This window comes from Gopherus flavomarginatus, chromosome 2, assembly GCF_025201925.1.
Source record: "Gopherus flavomarginatus isolate rGopFla2 chromosome 2, rGopFla2.mat.asm, whole genome shotgun sequence".
NCBI lineage: Eukaryota > Metazoa > Chordata > Testudines > Testudinidae > Gopherus > Gopherus flavomarginatus.
Genome location: NC_066618.1, coordinates 266,540,787 through 266,561,202, shown reverse-complemented (window position 1 = coordinate 266,561,202; position 20,416 = coordinate 266,540,787). Strand labels below are relative to the sequence as shown.

The 20,416-nt window shown below is 41.8% G+C and overlaps 1 protein-coding gene across 3 annotated transcripts in view; it reads right to left on the bottom strand.

Moving 5' to 3' along the window:
- Positions 1-16,542: 16,542 nt before the first annotated feature.
- Positions 16,543-20,416, bottom strand: part of ZFPM2 (zinc finger protein, FOG family member 2) — a 482,727-nt gene continuing 478,853 nt past the window's right edge. For all 3 annotated transcript variants that reach the window (XM_050940635.1, XM_050940638.1, XM_050940636.1), the window contains one exon: positions 16,543-20,018. In XM_050940635.1, the coding sequence (XP_050796592.1) occupies positions 17,527-20,018 (2,492 nt within the window). In that variant the 3' untranslated portion in view covers positions 16,543-17,526. The remainder of the gene's footprint in view (positions 20,019-20,416) is intronic.

Genomic DNA, 20,416 nt, shown 5'->3' with positions numbered 1-20,416 from the left:
GTGACTTACCTGGGGCACCAGGTGGGTCGAGGAACCATAAACCCCCTACAGGCCAAGGTGGATGCTATCCAAAAGTGGCCTGTCTCAAAGTCAAAGAAACAGGTCCAATTCTTCTTAGGCTTGGCCGGGTACTACAGGTGATTTGTACCACACTACAGCCAAATCGCTGCCCCACTGACCGACCTGACCAAAAAGACCCAGCCAAATGCAGTTAAGTGGACTGATGAGTGTCAAAAGGCCTTTACCCAGCTTAAGGCGACGCTCATGTCTGACCCTGTGCTAAGGGTCCCGGATTTTGACAAGCCATTCCTAGTAACCACGGATGCATCTGAGCGTGGTATAGGAGCAGTTCTCATGCAGGAAGCAACAGATCACAACTTCCATCCTGTCGTGTTTCTCAGCAAGAAACTGTCTGAGAGGGAAAGTCACTGGTCAGTCAGTGAAAAGGAATGCTACGCCATTGTATACACTCTGGAAAAGCTACGCCATATGTTTGGGGACGGCGGTTCCAGCTACAAACTGACCATGCTGCGCTAAAGTGGCTTCATACTGCCAAGGGGAACAACAAGAAACTTCTTCGTTGGAGTTTAGCTCTCCAAGATTTTGATTTTGAAATTCAGCACATCTCAGGAGCTTCTAACAAAGTAGCTGATGCACTCTCCCGTGAGAGTTTCCCAGAATCCAGTAGTTAAAAAGTGTTCTTAAAATGTAAAAGTCTGTTAGTTATATACCTAGTGGTATATGTAAAGGTGCATGTGTTGTATTAATCTGTTTATTTTAAAGTTCTAGGAGGAAATCGCCGCCAGTGAGCTTCCCCACTGTCTGCAATTTGGGGGGCGTGTCATAAACAGATAGCTAAGGGTTAATGTCTCTTACACCTGGAAAGAAGTAACCTGAAACACCTGACCAGAAGACCAATCAGGAAACCAGACTTTTTCAAATCTGGGTGGAGGGAAGTTTGTGTTTGAGTTCTTTGTCTTCTGCCTGTCTCTCTCTCGGCTATGGGAGGATTTCTGTCTCTTGCTTTCTAATCTTCTGTTTCCCAGTTGTAAGTACAAAAAAGATAAGACAGTGATTTATATGTTTTTTTAATTTGTATTTACATGGGTGTAGTTGCTGGAATGTGTTAAATTGTATTCTTTTGAATAAGGCTGTTTATTCATATTTCTTTTAAGCAATTGACCCTGTATTTGTCACCTTAATACAGAGAGACCATTTTTATGTATTTTTCTTTCTTTTTACATAAAGCTTTCTTTTAAGACCTGTTGGAGTTTTTCTTTAGTGGGGAACTCCAGGGAATTGAGTCTGTGCTCACCAGGGAATTGGTGGGAGGAAGAAGTCAGGGGGAAATCTGTGTGTGTTAGATTTACTAGCCTGACTTTGCATTCCCTCTGAGTGAAGAGGGAAGCACTTCTGTTTCCAGGACTGGAAATAGGGAGGGAACACCTGGAGGGGGGAAGGGAAATGGTTTATTCCCCTTTGTTGTCAGACCCAAGGGATTTGGGTCTTGGGGTCCCCAGGGAAGGTTTTTGGGGGGACCAGAGTGCCCCAAAACACTCTAATTTTTTGGGTGGTGGCAGCTTTTCCACGTCCAAGCTGGTAATTAAGCTTGGAGGTTTTCATGCTAACCCCCATATTTTGGACGCTAAGGTCAAAATCTGGGACTAGGTTATGACAGTTTCTTTCTTGGGTTTGTCTTGCAGTAGGAGGCTTCTGGGTACACATCTGGCTCTGTTGATCTGTTTCCTTATTTCCTCGTACAGGTATTGTAGTTTTGAGAACGCTTGGTGGAGATTTTGTAGGTGTTGGTCTCTGTCTGAGGGGTTAGAGCAGTTGCGGTTGTTACAGAGCCAGACGTGTACCCAGAAGCCTCCTACTGCAAGACAAACCCAAGAAAGAAACCAACAGGACTCCACTGGCCATCACATACAGCCCCCAGCTAAAACCCCTCCAACGCATCATCAAGGATCTACAACCCATCTTGGACAAAGATCCCACACTTTCACAGGCCTTGGGTGGCAGGCCAGTCCTTGCCCACAGACAACCTGCCAACCTGAAACATATTCTCACCAGTAACTGCACACCACACCATAATGACTCTAGCTCAGGAACCAATCCATGCAACAAACCTCGATGCCAACTCTGCCCACATATCTACACCAGCGACACCATCACAGGACCTAACCAGATCAGCCACACCATCACTGGTTCATTCACCTGCACATCCACCAATGTAATATACGCCATCATATGCCAGCAATGCCCCTCTGCTATGTACATCGGCCAAACTGGACAGTCTCTACGGAAAAGGATAAATGGACACAAATCAGACATTAGGAATGGCAATATACAAAAGCCTGTAGGAGAGCACTTCAACCTCCCTGGCCACGCTATAGCAGACCTTAAGGAGGCCATCCTGCAGCAAAAAAACTTCAGGACCAGATTTCAAAGAGAAACTGCTGAGCTTCAGTTCATCTGCAAATTTGACACCATCAGCTCAGGACTGAACCAAGACTGTGAATGGCTTGCCAACTACAGAACCAGTTTCTCCTCTCTTGGTTTTCACACCTCAACTGCTAGAACAGGGCCTCATCCTCCCTGATTGAACTGACCTCGTTATCTCTAGCTTGCTTGCTAGCATATATATACCTGCCCCTGGAAATTTCCACTACATGCATCTAAGGAAGTGGGTATTCACCCACGAAAGCTCATGCTCCAAAACGTCTGTTAGTCTATAAGGTGCCACAGGATTCTTTGCTGCTTTTATTTGATTCTTTGGCTTTCCGTTACGCTTGTCACGCAGCACTGTGTAGCCTGGAGATTTTTTTCAAACGCTTTGGCATTTCATCTTCTGTAATGGAGCCCTGATAGAACAGATTTGTCTCCCCATACCGCGATCCAGTATCTCCCTTACGGTCCATGCTGGAGCTCTTTTTCGATTTGGGACTGCATCGCCACCCGTGCTGATCAGAGCTCCACGCTGGGCAAACAGGAAATGAAATTCAAAAGTTCGTGGGGCTTTTCCTGTTTACCTGGCCACTGCATCCGAGTTCAGATTGCTGTCCAGAGCGGTCACAGCGGTGCACTGTGGGACACCGCCCGAAGGCCAATACCGTCGATTTGCATCCACACTAATCCTAATCCGATATGGTAATACCGATTTTAGCGCTACTCCTCTCTTTGGGGAAGAGTACAGAAACCGATTTAAAGAGCCCATTATGTCGATATAAAGGGCCTTGTAGTGTGGACAGGTATAGCGTTAAATCGGTTTAACGCTGCTAAAATTGGTTTAAACGCGCAGTGTAGACCAGGCCTAACACGGCTACCCCTCTGATACTTTCACTTTTAAGTTACTAGATCCCCTCCAGAGTAGGGGACAACAGGCTGCAGCAGCTAGCTGTGGGAGTCTGCAGGAAGGGTCAGAACAGGGATAGGAAATTTAGAGTGGGGACACTAAGACCCCTAAGACCCAGGGGTGCCCCAAATTTTTGTGTGCCGTACACAGCCTTGTATGCTGCATATGCTGCCTATGCCTAAGGATGGCCTTGCTGGAGGTATTAGGGTGACCAGATGTCCCGATTTTATAGGGACAGTCCCAATTTTTGGGTCTTTTTCTTATATAAGCTTCTATTACCCCCCACCCCTGTCCTTATTTTTCACATTTGCTGTCTGGTCACCCTAGGAGATATTGAAACAGCGACTGCATCTACTAGACCTTAAACCAAATTCTTCTTTCAGTTGCATCACTGTAAATGCAGAATTACTCCATTGACTCCAATGGAATGATTCTGGATTTACATTACTGTAACCGACAGCATAATCTGGCCACACAATTTAGAGAGATGCTGTGAAGAGACACAAGAGTGGCAAGGCACGCAAAGTAAAAGTGAAGTTCATGCTGTTTGATAGGGTGACAGGCATTAACTTTGATTGGGACACCACTCTGCTAACTACTGTTTCCCATTTATTTGAGGAGAGGAGACAGTGGTTGGTGCTCTGCAGCCTGTAGCACCAATTCCATTGACATGATTATTAGTACGGTATATAAATATAGTGGCATCCTTATAAAGGTCATGAAGACATTTTCTCCCTCTTGTGCTCTCAGAAGCTGCAATTGAAGTGAGTGATTTCATGAGTCATATCAATGGGAGTTTTGTTGGTATTAGATGTAGGTTCCAGATGCCTGACCAGAATTTTTATGGGTAATTTGTAAACAGCAATAGGTAATCCTCTGGAAGAAGGAGGTTTTTTGTATTCATGGAAGTATTAACTTTACCTCATCTCTATTTCTACAAGAATTTTAGATATCAGGGTTATTCATGCTTTCCAAATGCTACGTTTTGCATCAAAATGTTTACTGTAATGAAACAAATCATTTATTTTTATCAGAGACTTCATCACATCTGTGTCAACTGCTGCTGACTGTTCTGAACATCTACACAATGTGCTTGAACTGTGCCTTTCTATATCAGCTATACATCCAGAATGGTATCTTTATGAAGGTTCAGAGTAATAACTAGCTGTGTCACTGGACAAAGTTGCATAGGATTTCATTTTCCTTCTTAATCTTATCAGGTGAAAAGAAAAGATTCAAATTGTCTACCATTCATTGCTCAGAAAACAAAACTGGCATTTTCATCTCCTAAGAAAGGATTCTAGCTTAACTTTGCAGCTTTTGATGGCTAATTCCATTTTTCATTATCTTTAAAACAAATGTGATATTTACTAATATTAACACACTAACACAACTAGTGGCAAATAGGAACATACTCAGTACCATGAAGTCATTTCATGTATACCTTCAAGTTGAATAATTTACATTGATTCGTACTCATATAACCTCTGTCTTCCAATTTGAGTGCTAATAATATAAGCTGCACTATATTTTGGTAGAGCTGGCTCAAAAAGAAACTGAACATGTTACTTATATATCTAACTAGATAAGGGATTTCAAAGATATGTGCAAAAGAGCAAGTCATTTTCTATATATTTGTATAACACTTAGTATGAGGGGTCCCTGACCTGGTTGGCCTCTATGTGCGATCACAATACAAAGGTTAAATAACATAAAAAGAATAAAATAAATAATTATTTCAAAATTTGTCTAATTAAAATATTAGGTTCAATGTGGTGCTGTGATTTCTGAATGTGTCCTAGCGATACAGTTGATCTATATTAAATTAAAATAACATTTTGATACAAGAACTTACATGGTAAAAGTACATGGTGTCCTTTTTGAAAGCTTTTTATTTTAATGGATTTTGCCCACTTCATCTAAAACTCACCCAATCAATACTAAACACCAAGAAAATACTGTCTCGCTATAAAAAGGCGAGGGATTCATAAAACATTTTCAACAAAGCATGTTGATTGCATTTGATATTGTTAGAAGTTAAAGTTCATTCTCACTTGCTGATAGATTTCGTGTGGTTGCTCAAACAAAGCATTTCAAACTTGTTGATGAGCTTCCATTCCTGCTGTTGCAGATGATGGATCTGCACCTGTGAAGCCTTATGTAATTCAAATGCTCCTATTTGCTTCAGTGGTACTAATTGTAGAGGGAAGGTTTAGTCATGTGAATAAGGCTTGAAGTTAGGGTCCCACATTAACTATAGCATATGACCATTCACAGATACATCAGTTTGATTACTGATCAATTTTATGTACCTTAGTTGTCAATTCTAAGGAATAAGCTACTATATAGTTTATTAAGCTACTAAAAATATAATTAAAATATAGAAATTATTGCCTTTCTGCTGCTTTAAATTGCCCCAGCTTGTGCAGACCCTAAGGGGCAACTCTGGTAGCTGATGATTGGCAGAACACAGTAGTGCTCTGGCCATGCACACTTGGTAGTGAACATACCTCCTTGCACTGGTAGTTGGGAAGAGATGTGTAGCCCCATCTTAAAATGGATGACCAGCATTTTTTCCCCATTAGAGCAATGCAGAGAAGCTGGAGGGGGAAAGTTCTGACCCACAGTACGTGAGAAAAGGCTACTGAGAACCCAACAGTGATCACCATAAAAAAAACTCTGAATTTGCAAACACAGGTGCTGGCTTCCTCCAGGCCCTGGAGGTACTCAACCCCTCTCTCCGCTCCAGGCTCTGCCCCCACCCAACCCCTTCCCCAAATCCCCACCTCCGCCCCATCTCTTCCCACCCCCACCCACCCCATCTCCCAAGTCCTCACGCCACCTCTTCCAACCCCCGCTCCACCCCCACCCCATCGCTTCCTGACCAGTTACACCCCCTCCCCTGAGTGCACCCCGTACCCACTCCTCCCCCAGTGCCTCCTGCACATTGCGGAACAGCTGCCCACAGAGGGCCGGAGACACTGGAAGGGATGGGGCGAGCTGGCTGCTGGGGCTGCCGAGCACCCACTAACTTCCCCATGGGTGCTCCAGTCTGGACCACCCAAGGAGTTGGTGCTTATGTTTGCACATACTGACCGCACTGCAGTATCTGATGCCCAGATTCTCGAAGATCGTCAGGGGCCTAGGTCCCATTGATTTTAATGGGAACTAGGCCCCTGAATAGCTTTGAGGATCTGGGCCTGAGTTACCGCAGCTTTCAGACACACGTTATAATAAGAAACAGGCAGGTGAAATTAGGTGGCAAATATTGGGCCTGATCCTAGTTTCATATTGATTTTACACAGGTGTAACTTAATTGATTTTCTTGACGTCATAGAATATTAGGGTTGGAAGGGACCTCAGGAGGTCATCTAGTCCAACCCCCTGCTCCAAGCAGGACCAATCCCCAGATTTTTACCCCAGTTCCCTTAATGGCCCCCTCAGGGATTGAACTCACAACCCTGGGTTTAGTAGGCCAATGCTCAAACCCCTGAGCTATCCCTCCCCCCAAATCATTTCTGATTTTGAGCTGTCTGAGGGGAGAATTAGATCTGGTGACTTTTTAATTGTGACCTCTGTATCAGAGCACTTTACAGTAGCAATATAATAATCAATGAGGACCCAATTCTGTCTGCCTTTATATACTTGTGTGCGTCTCCCATTCACAGCAAGTGAAGGTATATCTAAGGGCAAAATTTCTCCCTGACTGGATTTTAAAATAAAAATGGTACAGAAGAGCCACAAGTGGGAAACATTAGTGCTCAAATCTACAGCCAGAAATAGCAGTCATATTTTTGTGAGTCTTCCCTGGACTTCCATGGCTATGGAGAATTAGAAGATAACTAGGATGCTGTGGCTGCTGGCACCCAAAATAAATGGTGAAGCTAACAATTAGACTCGCTTACCTCTCCCCATCCAAAACCGATTATGTTTTATCCTCCCATCTCCCCTGCCCCTTCCCCCCCCCCACACACTTAATTCTGATCTTTGTAATAAAATCAATCAACCTACAAATCTGGGAGTTTCCCCCCCTCCCCTGCTGTACTCTCCAGTGTTCCCTTCCTCCTCTAGAAAAGAACAGGCAGCCTCCCTCCATTCTGCTTCTTTTCACCCCCTTACCAGATCCCTGGCTCCTTCTGCCAATCCCTTTTGCTGCTCCCCAGTCACGTGCCTCCTATTTACTCTTTCACCTCCAACCCCCTTGCTCCTCAATCAGAGGCTTCTGCCTGCTGCCTCCTGGTAGTCACAGTCTGGCCAGCTACTCATGCCTGCTTCCTCAGCTTTTTCCCACATTGGACCTTCCCCCTTGTAGTGGGGGCGGCGCTTTGCCCTGAGAGGACGGAAAAGGCAGCCTGTGAGCATTCTCTGATCTCAGGGCTGTTCCATACATTTAGTGAAGAAAGGAGTTCTCTCAGGAGCTATCTACGCCCCAGTCCCACCAGCCCCTCCCACCTTAGACTAGAATCTATGACACTGCACTGAAGGGATAGAATCTGCCAGCCTCCTCTGCCTTCCCCCCAACTATGCCAATGGTCTGTCCATTCTGCTGCGGGGGAAATGCACCTTCTCCACCATCCCCTTAGGTGGTGAGCCAGCTCCTCCCAGTGGTTTCAGTCAGGTCCATGAGCAGGTGTGGAGGTCAAGTGGGCCCAGGGCCTTTTGGGGTGACTTGCATCACTAGAGACACTAAGAGGAAGCAGTCACTGTGCTCTTCCAAAGATAGGGACTACTACTGTGCCTTGCCCTTATGTTGGGTGGGAAAGCACCATGCACTCTACCTTGAAATAAGTTTTAACCATTAGAGCAGCCATCTAGTTAAGTCATTTCAGTCTCAACTCTGTGCTAAAACTTCCAAAAAGAGTGCTAATTTGTGCATCAAGTGTGATGCTGTCTCTTAGGTAGTCAGCTGAGCCCACCAGCCCCTTTCACCACCAAACCAGTAACAATGCTCCAGTGATACCAGCATGGAGGTAGCTTTAAACCAGTGACTAAGGGGGTCTACAGTATATTCAGCATTCCTAGATGTCTTCATCCATTAGTGTTTTTAGAACAGTGATCTTTATGAGAAGGAACAGTTTCTATAGGCCAAGATGAGCAGAACTGTGATTAGCATGTTTTTTAAACAATGGCATACAGTATGCATATCTAGGGAGCAATTATTGGCAGATTATTTGACTTCATAGGTCTTTTGCATTCATTTTATAATTGTAGCGCCCCTGGTTGAACACACAAACATAAGCGAGCAGCTGACATTTTTCCCCTACTGGTAAGTGTCCTACTAGTAAAAATGAAAATATAATCCTCCCTTCCGCAAGAAGACCTTTGGGTCTCCTGATAAGTTACACAGGGTTACTTTTCGCTGATCTCTTTCCCCAGTTAGCTTTCTATTACAAACCAGAGACGACTCTAAGATCAGAATGGACCCCACTACGCAGCCTTTACTTATGCTGAGTGTCATGAAGAGGACACAACTAGTCTCATTTAATTGAAGAACTTTTCTAAATAAGTAATGCTCAGTGTAAGGATTGCAGATTCAGATCATATAAGAGCCCATAAAAGAGCTTGAAGTGAGAACCTCAGCCAATCAGCAAACCTTACTGTGATGATCTTGGACTGTTCAGGACTTTGAATCAGCTTATTATCCCTTCCTCAGTGAAAGAGAGTCTTACTGGAGCTAAACTGTGTGTCAGCTCCCTGGCGCTCCCATCTGTTAACATCCTAAACAATGTCCTCAGTCTTTATTTTGCCTTGCAGGTTGATGTCAGGTGCACGTCAATCCCCAAACCTCCTCCTCCTTCCTCTGCAGTATCCAGACCTGTCACTGGACCCGTACAGAAATTACCAAGGTCACAGGCTCCAAAGAGACATATTACACACCAGCATGCTGAGCAGCTGAGGGGTCACACTTTAATATTATAGCACTGAGGTGACTTTGTGCAAAAACCCAGGCTGTTTATTAAGAAAGAACAGAGCATTAAGTGATATTGAATAAAGCTAGTGGAAACAGATATGATGACAAATGAAATAAAAGTATAACATGCTTCTAAGAGCCAAACCATAGCTTTAGCAAGCTACAGTCATTTGGCTAAGGCAATTTTCTCACCCTCAGAGTTTGCTGATTTTCAGCCAAATCAGGGTCCAGCAATGTGTTAGCAGTAGTGACTGTGGCAGCCCTAGCAGGCATTGCTATTACTGAGAATGAGTCCTTCAGCAGTGGGCACTGAGGGGCTCGTAGAGTCACAGTATCACCATTTTCTTCTTCTCTCTGTGTTTACTTGGTGCCAGATTTTTCAAAGGTCTTTATAAAGCGATGGAATTAGGTTGCTGGGTATTTTTGAAAATCACTCTTGACTTCTATTTTCACTTTTAGGTACCTAAATACAGGGGCATCATTTCAGAAAAATGCAGTGTGGGGCGAGGAGGGAATTAGTGTCAGCATACAGAGCATTATATGTGAGTATATTATAGCCTGCAAAGTCGGAGGGGAAGGGGAGACCAAAAGTGGAAGCAATTATGGAGCACATAGACCTGTAAAAAGTCAAACAGGAGGCCAAACCTAGGTTGGGGAGCGGGCCGCTGCCCCTTTGTGCTATAGCAAATGGTGCACCTTCTCAAATACTTTTTAAACTCTGACCCACATATCCAACTATGCCAAATCAACAATTCTTTTGTTCCCTATGGGAAAAATGCGCTTCAGAGTAGTTTTCATGTATTAAGCCACATATAGATTCTTCTTCCTTTAGCTCAAAAAGTAGTTTGAAGATGTGCTGTCAAAAGTGATTTAAAAGTTCCTCCCGAACTGTTCTTTTTGCTCAAAGGCAGGTTTTTTTTTTTTAATTTTGTTGGCTTGAAAAATGGTGGCAGCAAACCCACATGGATCTCTCCCTTTGCATGTTTACCCTCAGTATGGGACCCTCAATCGTGGAATGAGGCAGCTTCTCGCTAAGCCATTTTCTTCTTTGATCAGTTGTTGAGCCTACGGGTCTTTTATTAGAGGCCATAATTATATCTCGGGGTGCGGGGGAGACGGTGCAGGAGAAGTAGAATCATCAGCATTAATAGCATATCGAAAATGTTAAAGCACAAAAAGAGACTGTCATTCTTGCTCCCTCAGGCAAAAATGCCAACATAATCAGCCTGTCATAAACAGATAAGTAAGAGTTAATGGAACAGAAGTACTTCATATCTCTTTTGCCTGTAAAGGGTTAACAAGTTCAGTGAGCCTGGCTGTCACCTGACCAGAGGACCAATCAGGGGACAGGATACTTTCAAATCTTGAGGGAGGGAAGTTTTTGTGTGTGCTGTTAGATTTTGGTTGTTGTTCTCTCTGGGTTCTGAGAGTGACCAGACATTCAACCAGGTTTCTCTCCAATCTCCCTGATACAGGTTATTATAAATTCAAAATAGTAAGTACTAGGTGATAAGGCAAGTTAGGCTTATGTTTGTTTTCTTTATTTGCAAATGTGTATTTGGCTGGAAGGAGTTCAAATTTGTATTTTGCTGATTTTTATTTGTACTTGAATACTTAGGCTGGGAGGGTATTCCCAGTGTCTATAGCTAAAAGACCCTGTACCTATTCCATTTTAAATTTACAAAAATATTTTTTACTGTTTTTCCCTCTTTAATTAAAAGCTTTTCTTGTTTAAGAACCTGATTTTTTTTTATTCTGGTGAGACTCCAGGGGGCTGGGTCTGGATTCACCAGGGAATTGGTGAGGAGAAAGGAGGGAAGGGGGAGAGAAAGGTTAATTTCTCTCTGTGTTAGGATTACTTTCTCTCTCAGGGAGAATCTGGGAGGGGGAGAGAGAAGGAGGGGGGAAGGTGAATTTTCCTCTCTGTTTTAAGATTCAAGGAGTTTGAATCACAGTGATCTTCCAGGGTAACCCAGGGAGGGGAAGCCTGGGAGAGACACTGGTGAGGGAAAGGGTTTACTTTCCTTGTGTAAGATCCAGAGGGTCTGGGTCTTGGGGGTCCCTGGGCAAGGTTTTGGGGGGACCAGAGTGTACCAGGCACTGGAATTCCTGGTTGGTGGCAGCGCTACAAGTACTAAGCTGGTAATTGAGCTTAGAGGAATTCATGCTGGTACCCCATCTTTTGGACACTAAGGTTCAGAATGGGGAATTATACCATGACACAGCCCAATGGTATTTTCCCCATATAGTCTAGTTGCCAGGGGTTTAACAAGTCTTACTCAAAAGGAAAGTGAAAATGAAGTGAAGATGAATCCTCCCAAGTTAATTGAACCAACAAAACCATCTAGGGACAATCTATATGGCTGACTATGCTTCAAGATCTATTACCATTTCACAGCCCGGCTTCTACATTTATTGCCCTTGTGATTCATGCTTCAGAGGAGGAATGAGCGTAGGAAGGCTTTTTTGTCATGATTAGATTGAGGACTGTGGTTTCCACATGAACAGTGCTTCTGACATGGGCGGTGGATATCATAGGTTGGGGAAGGCTGTGTCTCCCCAAACAGCCAGGCGTGGCCCTGCCCATGCTCCACCCCCCAGAACTCCTCTGCAGCTCCCCCTATGTGGTGGCCATTGCTTGACCAGGGCTGCGCCACTCGCCCTTCTGGCACTCTGGGGCTGGGGGAACCACGGCCATGGTGAGGGGGTTCTGGGCTTCGGCGGGTGGGAGGGGGCATGAATGGGGAGTGGCCTTGGGCAGAAGGGGGCACTATTTTTAGTGTAATAGGAGAGTTGGACAAATTGTTGGAAAAATTATTTTCAAAAATGTTTGTGGATTCTGAATTGTGATTTGTACAAACCATATTTGTACCTTTTCTTTCTTCACTTTTCCACCCAAATGCTTGGAAGAAGGGCAAATGTCAATATACATGAAAAAAAACCCTTTATTTGTGTGTGCGCTAGCATAGTTACCACTTGCATTGCAGAAGCACATATAAACTCCAGTCACGGATTACTACCCCATTGTGTTATGTGGTATAAAAACATAACAAAATCATGGTCCCTGTCCTGAAGAGCTGGTGCATGTCTGGTCACCCTACACACACACACACACACACACACACACACACACTAGTAAATTCAATAACTTAGATGCTTAGTGAGTATGTTTGTTTATTATGATTTTATGAATATAAGTGTATTTTTATGGCAGTAGAACAATGTCACAAGATTCCCTGATATTAACACTGTTAATACACAGAAAACAGACAAAATTATGTGACAATGCCCTGTGTGGCTGGGATTACACGTTGTAAAATGTTGTGACGTAAAATGGAGGCCAATGGATTCAATCTGTGTGTGATAAACATATAAAATTATGTGTATTGTGGTACATATACAGGAATTTCAGAGCAAATCCCCAAAACCAAAGTTGTAGAACTTGAGCAATGAAATGAGTCAGACTTCTTTTCGCATTTGCAGTGCTTGCTGAGCCAGTCTAAGATCTGGCTACAACCATCACAATTAGGACTGTACACATTTACATTCACACACAATTACTTGTTCTCAATGTGACCAAAAACTGAATCCAAAGCCTGACAGAAAATATATCAGGTTTTTATCTTTTCTGTTTCCTCAGTAAGGTACTAGCTCTTCTTAAGTATGACGCCTACATACTGGGTCAGACCAAAGGTTCATTTAGCCCAGCATCATGTCTTCCGACAGTGGCCAATGCCAGGTGCTTCAGAGGGAATGAACAGAACAGGTAATCATCAAGTTGATTGTTCAATCATCAAGTTCAATCCCCTGTTGCCCATTCCCAGTTTCTGGCAAACAGAGGCTAGAGACACCATTCCTACCCACCCTGGTTAAAAGTCATTGATGGACCAATTCTTCATGAATTTATATAGTTCTTTTTTGAAACTAGTTATAGTCTTGGCATTCACAACATCTCCTGGCAAGGAGCTCCATAGGTTGGCTGTGCATTGTGTGAAAAAATACTTCCTTTTGTTTGTTTTAAACTTGCTGCCTATTAATTTCATTTAGTGACCCCTAGTTCTTGTGTTAAGAGGAGTAAATAACACTTTCTTATTTACTTTCACCACACCAGTCATGATTTTATAGACCTCTATCATATCCCCTTAAGTCATCTCTTTTCCAAGCTAAGAAGTCCCACTCTTATTAATCTCTCTTTATATAGCAGCCATTCCATACCATTAATCAGTTTGTTGTCCTTTTTTGAACCTTTTCCAATTTGAATATATCTTTTTTGAGATGGGGTGACCACATCTACATGCAGTATTCAATATATGGGCCTACTTGTATAGCCAGTTCTTTTTTCTTATATGAGAAAAGATTTTAAATGCCCTATATTTTCCTTGGCCTGATTATTTTCTGCTGTGGTTCTATCTCTAATGTGTGTTCCACTCGCTCTCTCAATAACCCTAATCATTTCCTCAGGCACTACCTGGGATAATAGCTTGGGAACCGTACTGTCTAACTGAGGTGACCAATCACATGGTGAATTCCAAGTATTTTATACTTTAGAGCAGGGGTTCTCAACTTTTTTCTTTCTGAGCCCCCTCCCACCCCGCAACAAGCTGTAAAAACTCTATGGCCCACCTGTGCCAAGACAACTGTTTTTCTGCATATAAAAGCCAGGGCTGGCATTAGGGGATAGTAAATAGGGCAACTGCCAGAGGCCCCATGCCACAGGAGCCCTCCGCAAAGGCAAGTTGCTCAGGCATTGGCTTCAGTCCCATATGGCGGGGCTCAGGGCCCTGGGTTTCAGCCCCATGAGGTGGGGCTTCAGCTTTCTGTCCTGGGCTCCAGCAAGTAACACATGGTCCTGCTTGATGGATGCCCTGAAACTTGCTCGCGGTCTGCCACAGACCCCTGGTTGAGAATCACCGCTTTACAGGAGTGCTCACTATGGATTTCGCTTTTTTTTTCTGTTGTTGAGATTTTAGACAAATATATAAAACCCCACAAATAGAGAAAAGGCCCAAGCACAACAAATAAATGATTTTTAAGATAGTTTGAGCAGCTCTAGTAACACACTGAAAAACTCCATGGGCAGAATTCACAGGTGGTGTAAGTCCTTAGTTGGTCAGAAAACCGGTATAAGTGGCATATTACTTTTAATTATTATTTGTTATTGCTATTACTGTGGTGACTAGCGGCCCCAGTTAAGATCAGGGCTCAGCTGTGCTAAATGCTTTACAAGACATAACAAGAGACACACCCTGCTTACAATCTTGTTTAAGATAAGACATAACAAATGAGTTTAACAAAGAAATGGAGGGAATGGGAGGCAGAAAAGGAAGGTAAAGTAATGGGGTTACTTAGACTAGCAATGTGCACAGTTATATATGAAAAATAAATAAGAAATAAAATGAATGTTAGTGATTCCTTCTTACTACCTTCCTAGTCATTGTAAAGTAGCCTAATTACACGAATTTGGCATTCTGCAGGTGTAGTAAATGAGTATAAGTAACATAGCAACGGTGTGATTCTCCTCTCACTCTACCATTGTTATTCCATTGAAGCCAATGGAGTTACATCTCTGTAAAACTCATCTAGGTGAGTGGAGAACCAGCCCCATTGCCTCTATCATCTTTAAGTAGGGGAAATGCCCAGCAATTTAAACAGGAATTTTTCTAGCACACAGCCTGAAATACAGGCTGAAGTTGGTGAACTTTTCCAAAGCCCCATCCATAGTATTAGCGGGAGCACCATTTCAGTCTTACACAAACAGGTATGGCAGCTGGGCCCCCAAAGTTGATTCTTCATTCTAACAGGACAGTCCCAAATGGATAATGACGTTAAATTCCGCCTGTTTTGGGGCAGCACTACCAATCTTTACTTTGTGAGTGTATTATTTCTAAATAATTCGGTGACATACGGTGAATTACGGAATCATTTAGAAATTCTAGGTCACCACAACTATGGTTTTTGTTAATTTTTGTGAAAGGATTCACTCCAGGTTAACCCATCTTCAGTTTTAAAAGTACTATGTGTAATTCTTTCACCTCTTAAAAAATGTGTATGGTAGAATAGAAAGAAATGGCATATTTCAGGCTTAATATGAAAATTCATTTTATTTTAGCTGCATATGTGTAAATCTAGCGTGCTACTGCTTAAGTCAACAGAGTTACTCTGAAATGACACCAGTATAATGTGATGAGATGTGGCCCATAAAATGCTGACTGAGGTCACCAGTTCTCTTTACCTAAAACAAAAGGGTTAACCTCCAGTAATATAATATTTGTGCATGAAGCTGAAATGAGGAAGTGTGCTAAAATTAGCATAAATACAGATTGTAAAATTCTTGAGCCTGCGTTTTGAAAATTGCATATGCTCAAGATGCAGCCCAGATTGGTGCTTTGTGAATGTGCACAAGCCAGATATGCAGGTGTATATTGGGCATTTTATACTCATATCTTGAATATGGAAACAAATCACATCCTTTTTACAAAATTTGGACCTATTACTTTTATTCCTCATGTTGTTCAGAAATGAAGAAATCTCAGCAATTAAAAAATAAAATGTTTTCAGATTCTACATAGCTATTCAGTGTAAATATTATTCCTTTTTGTGTTTGACTAGGTGTTTGTACTTAGCTGATGAGGGAACTAAACTAAACTAACTAAAATTGTTTATTTGATTTGTTCATGTGAAGGTCTTACACATTTATAAGTTTAAAAAATGCACCAATAGTTCATTTTTTTTCACACTACATCTGTCTGAAACAGTGGGAGGAGACTCTATGGTTGGAAAGTCAGGATATTAACTCTTTCTTCACCCCTTTGACATTAAATAGCATATGTCAACTCTTGATTAGCATGTATTATTTATTAATCTAGATTATACATATTTTTAAAATAAAAGATTAGCCACTATAAAGCCAATTACTATTCATTTGAAAAATACTGCTCTTTTGTTTTTTAAAGATCACTGGTGAGATTAAAAGATACAGGGTGATATCCTCAGCTGGTGTAAACTAGCGTAGTTCCACTGGCTTCAGCAGTCGACATACAGCCTTTGTTCTTCAATGAAGTATGCCTTCCTTGATTCCAACTAAAGAAATATCCTGCCTACAACAGGCCTCAGCCTGCTCATTTTCCCCTTTTAAATTGTTTTCGGTGATATTTACTTCAAGTGCAGAGTGTATGATGTTAGCCTGTCCTCAACTGCTCACTTAAATTTTTTGATATCTACAAACAGATACCAAACAGAGCAAAACAACACAAAAAAAAAATTACTGCCAAACATCTCCAATGATCTGGAATTTTATTCCATCCATATACATGCATAGTAACAACATTTGTTGAGAAATTATTTCTATCAGAAGTAGAACATTATCTTTGTGATCACCAGTTGCAGTATTGCTACGCTTATATTTAAATATATCTTATATATGAATTAGATTCATACTTGCAGCATTGAGTTTAGGGTTTCATTTTAGACTGTGCCTTTCAAAAGATAAAACTGATTGATATGACTTCATTACTTACAATACTGCTTCCAGTAATTTTGTTCATTCTTATAAAGTATTGCATTTAACAGCAAAGTTTTAAAAATTGAGACAGAGATGCAGCAGCGAAAGAAAATACAAGTACTATACAAGAAAAAAATTGCCATCTTCATTTAACGTACGTTTCAGATTAAGAAAGTGGACAGAAACATACTGCTACATACAAATGCAAAGCCTAATGACTAAGGTACTGTATCTGCTAAAATATAAAGTGCAAACTGAGCCCAGTAGTTCAAAAAATTGAAATTTTAAGGCGAACTTTACAGCATAGTTGAAACTTTTTTGCAAGTTATATTTTAGCATATACATATATCTGCAACAGCATATAAGAAAAAAATCAGGATACACAAGTGCTTTTGAAGCTACTTCTAAAATGCTTTTCTGTATTGTTTGTGACTATTTTCTTTAAAATCTACTATACAGTGCAAACCATATGTGCTACACAATAACTATACAATAACATTACAAATGACTTTAATATAAAGTTTTTAAATAAAAAATAACATAACTACAGCTATGAATACTGCTGGTAAAATAAATTAATATTTTTGAAAATGGCACCAATAATACACTTTACTAAGGGACTGTAATGAAATTACACCTTGAAGTCTTCAATTCAGCAATAATGAATTATCTTCTGATTGTCCAGATGTAATTCAAACAGCTTTCTTTAGACTGTATGGAACAATATACTAAACACAGGTACAAAGGTGACCGATTGTTTCATTTGACATGTTCCGCTGCATGTGACGAGCAATAAAACTTCTTGTGAGTTATAAAGTTTGAAAGGTTGTTGAACTGGATGTCACACAGTCGGCAATATTTCCCACTGGTTGGGGCTTGGGTGGAACCATTCACACCTTTTGCTATACTAGACAACTGTTCCTCCGCTGTAGGAATAGCTGGAGAGACATTTTCGTTTGCAGCTAAAGGATTCTCAGAAATCCAAGAGGGAGACTTGCGCCCATCTTCATGTTGAGGATTCTGTGAAATGTTCTCTTGTTGTTGGTTTGTTGCCGGCCTTTCTTCCTGTTTTAGTCCACCATTAACTATTACCATGCCTCTGTTTTTTGGCAATAATGGAAGAGACTCTTTCTTCTGCACAGCACACCCGTTTGAAGGTATCTGGCCTTTAGGAGATTCACCTTCTGTATTTGTGCTTTGATCTAAATCAGTGTTATGAATGACAAGAGAACCAGAAATGTAATCGCTTGGCTTTATTCCATAATATGGAGAAAGCTGATCTGCTCCTTTAGCTTTCTTTATTGCTCCAGGGTAAAGGCATTGTGGAAGAAACAAATGTTTGTTTTCTTCTTTTGTAGCAATAAGCTGGGCTGCTTCACTAAAGACTTTAAGTCCTTGAAGAGTTGCTAAGTGTGTAGAAAACAAGTTTCCATTTGGAGAAGACTGTTTTGAGTTTCCATTTTTCTCACATTTGATTATGCTTCTTTCATAACTGACATCAGGGCTGTTTCGTTCACTTTCTGGATTTTGAAATACTTTGCTCTCAAGCTGTCCCATGTCGTTACGCTGATGTGCAGTGACAGGGCAAAAATTTTGCTTATGAGCAAGATAGTTCTCTACCTTGTTAAAACTGATCTTGCAAACTGTGCACTCATGGTAGTCTAGCAGCCTTTTTGGAGAGGTGGATGTCCTGTCTGACTGTGATAAACATTTTTTGCTGAGATCTATGGGTACATCCATCTCCAAGCAAGAAACTGTGGAGTGTGGAGTGTCACACTTTGAAACTGGAATACATTTGTTAATAGACAATGAAGTTTCTAGATGCTTTGAGACTATTCCTGGAAAGATATCACACCGAGGATGGTAACATTCTCCAAGACCTTCTGTTGATTCTTGAGTGGATGTGCAAGGGTTGCCAAGATTAGCCACTTCAAGAAACCGTTGTTGAACCAGCTGTGGCCTTTGCTCCTGCTCTGGTAGGCACATCTCATACATCTTCCTTCGTTTACGTGTACGCATTGTTCTCTGCATAGCAGGCAGTTTGCTGGAAGCAGATCTCTTCAGTGGAGGATCATGGCGTGTGGCACAATAATACTGTTTGTGGACCATGTATGTTTCATGTCTGCTGAAAGTAATATTGCAAGCTTCGCATGTGGTTTTGTTGGGATCACTTTCTCCTTCTACTAAAGGAGCATTGGGGTTCTTCACATCAGCAGGTTTTCCATTCATTTTCTCATCATTGCTGGTTGCAGCTGAGAGCTTCTTAGCCTGTGCCGAAAAGTCTTTTTCATGACCTTTACTGTTTGGCCCAATCAAATCTAAGACAGTGGAGGAGTTGATGCAAGACGTCTGAAGAAGCTGATTCTCTGCATCGGAAGTGTGAGGAGCAGTATTCAGAATGTTTATAGAACTTTGGCCATTATTGGGACTTACAGCCTCAGGTATTTTTTCAGAAATGCTGGAAAAATCTGGTGACTTTGCCATCTGCTGCCATCGGCTGCTGCAGTAATGCTTTTTATGTACCAAGTAGTTGTCCAAATTGTTGAATGTTATGTTACACTCAAAGCAAGTAGCCCCTTTTGGCATCAATGGACTGTAAACTACAGGAGGATAACTACTACTGCCATGCCTCAGTCTTCGATGGACCAGTTCAGACATTTTGGCTAAGATCTCTGAAGCCTGAGGAACCACTGTGATGTCCTGGGGAAAAGCAAACTGAGAGAGAAAAGGTCCCATAGAGAAAGAAGGGCCAATATTAGGCTGAACTGGGGAGGAGGCAAGTCTTGGGCTAGATGGTTCAGATTTTATTTTAGTGTATGAAAAGCTTTGTTTATTTGTTGCAGGCTGTGTTTCTGGCCTCTGGGCTGGAAGGAAAAGTGAAGTCTTTTTTTCACATTTGTCAAGCTCAGTGTCCGAATTTGCATCCTTAGTCTGCATGGTCTTTTGGCTCTGGGGAACTTCATTTCTGTTCAAAAGGTCTGTTGCTGGCTGTAAAGCTTCATCAGTACCACCTGGAGAGTGCTCAATGTCACTTTCTCTCTGTAACTTGGTGCCAGAGACATGTAGATCTTGGTGCTGCAGTAGCTCCCTCTGAGTTTGGAAGCCAAAATGGCAGTGATTGCATCTAAAGGCAGCTTGAGTGAGATGTGAAAACAGGTGCTGATGAAAGTTAATCACTGAGTCTGCAGTGTAGTTACAAACTGTGCATTTCAGACTAGCACCAGGCGGGAGAAATTCTTCCATTTTCACTCCTATGGAAAAGATAAATAATACACAACAAGTTAGGGTAACTGCTTTCCCCTTATGCAGTATACCATGAAAAGCAATCACACGGAGAATATAAACATCATGAGAACAACTCATTTTCCTCTGGTGAAAATGTTCTGTAAGTATTCACCCATATTGATCACTCAGGTAATGCTTAAATCAATTCAACATCTCTTTCCAACCAATTGCTATAAGAGGTTCCCAAAGTGATCAGCTGTGACTACATATACCATAAACTGGCTCATTTTCCATATTGAGTTCAGCCTGGATTCAGAATTTCACATATGAAGCAGAGAGCCCTTCAATTAATAAAGGGAAGGTGAGAGTAGGGGAAGAATAAAAATAGGTCAGACTTTCCCTGAATGGAAATGCCAAACTAACC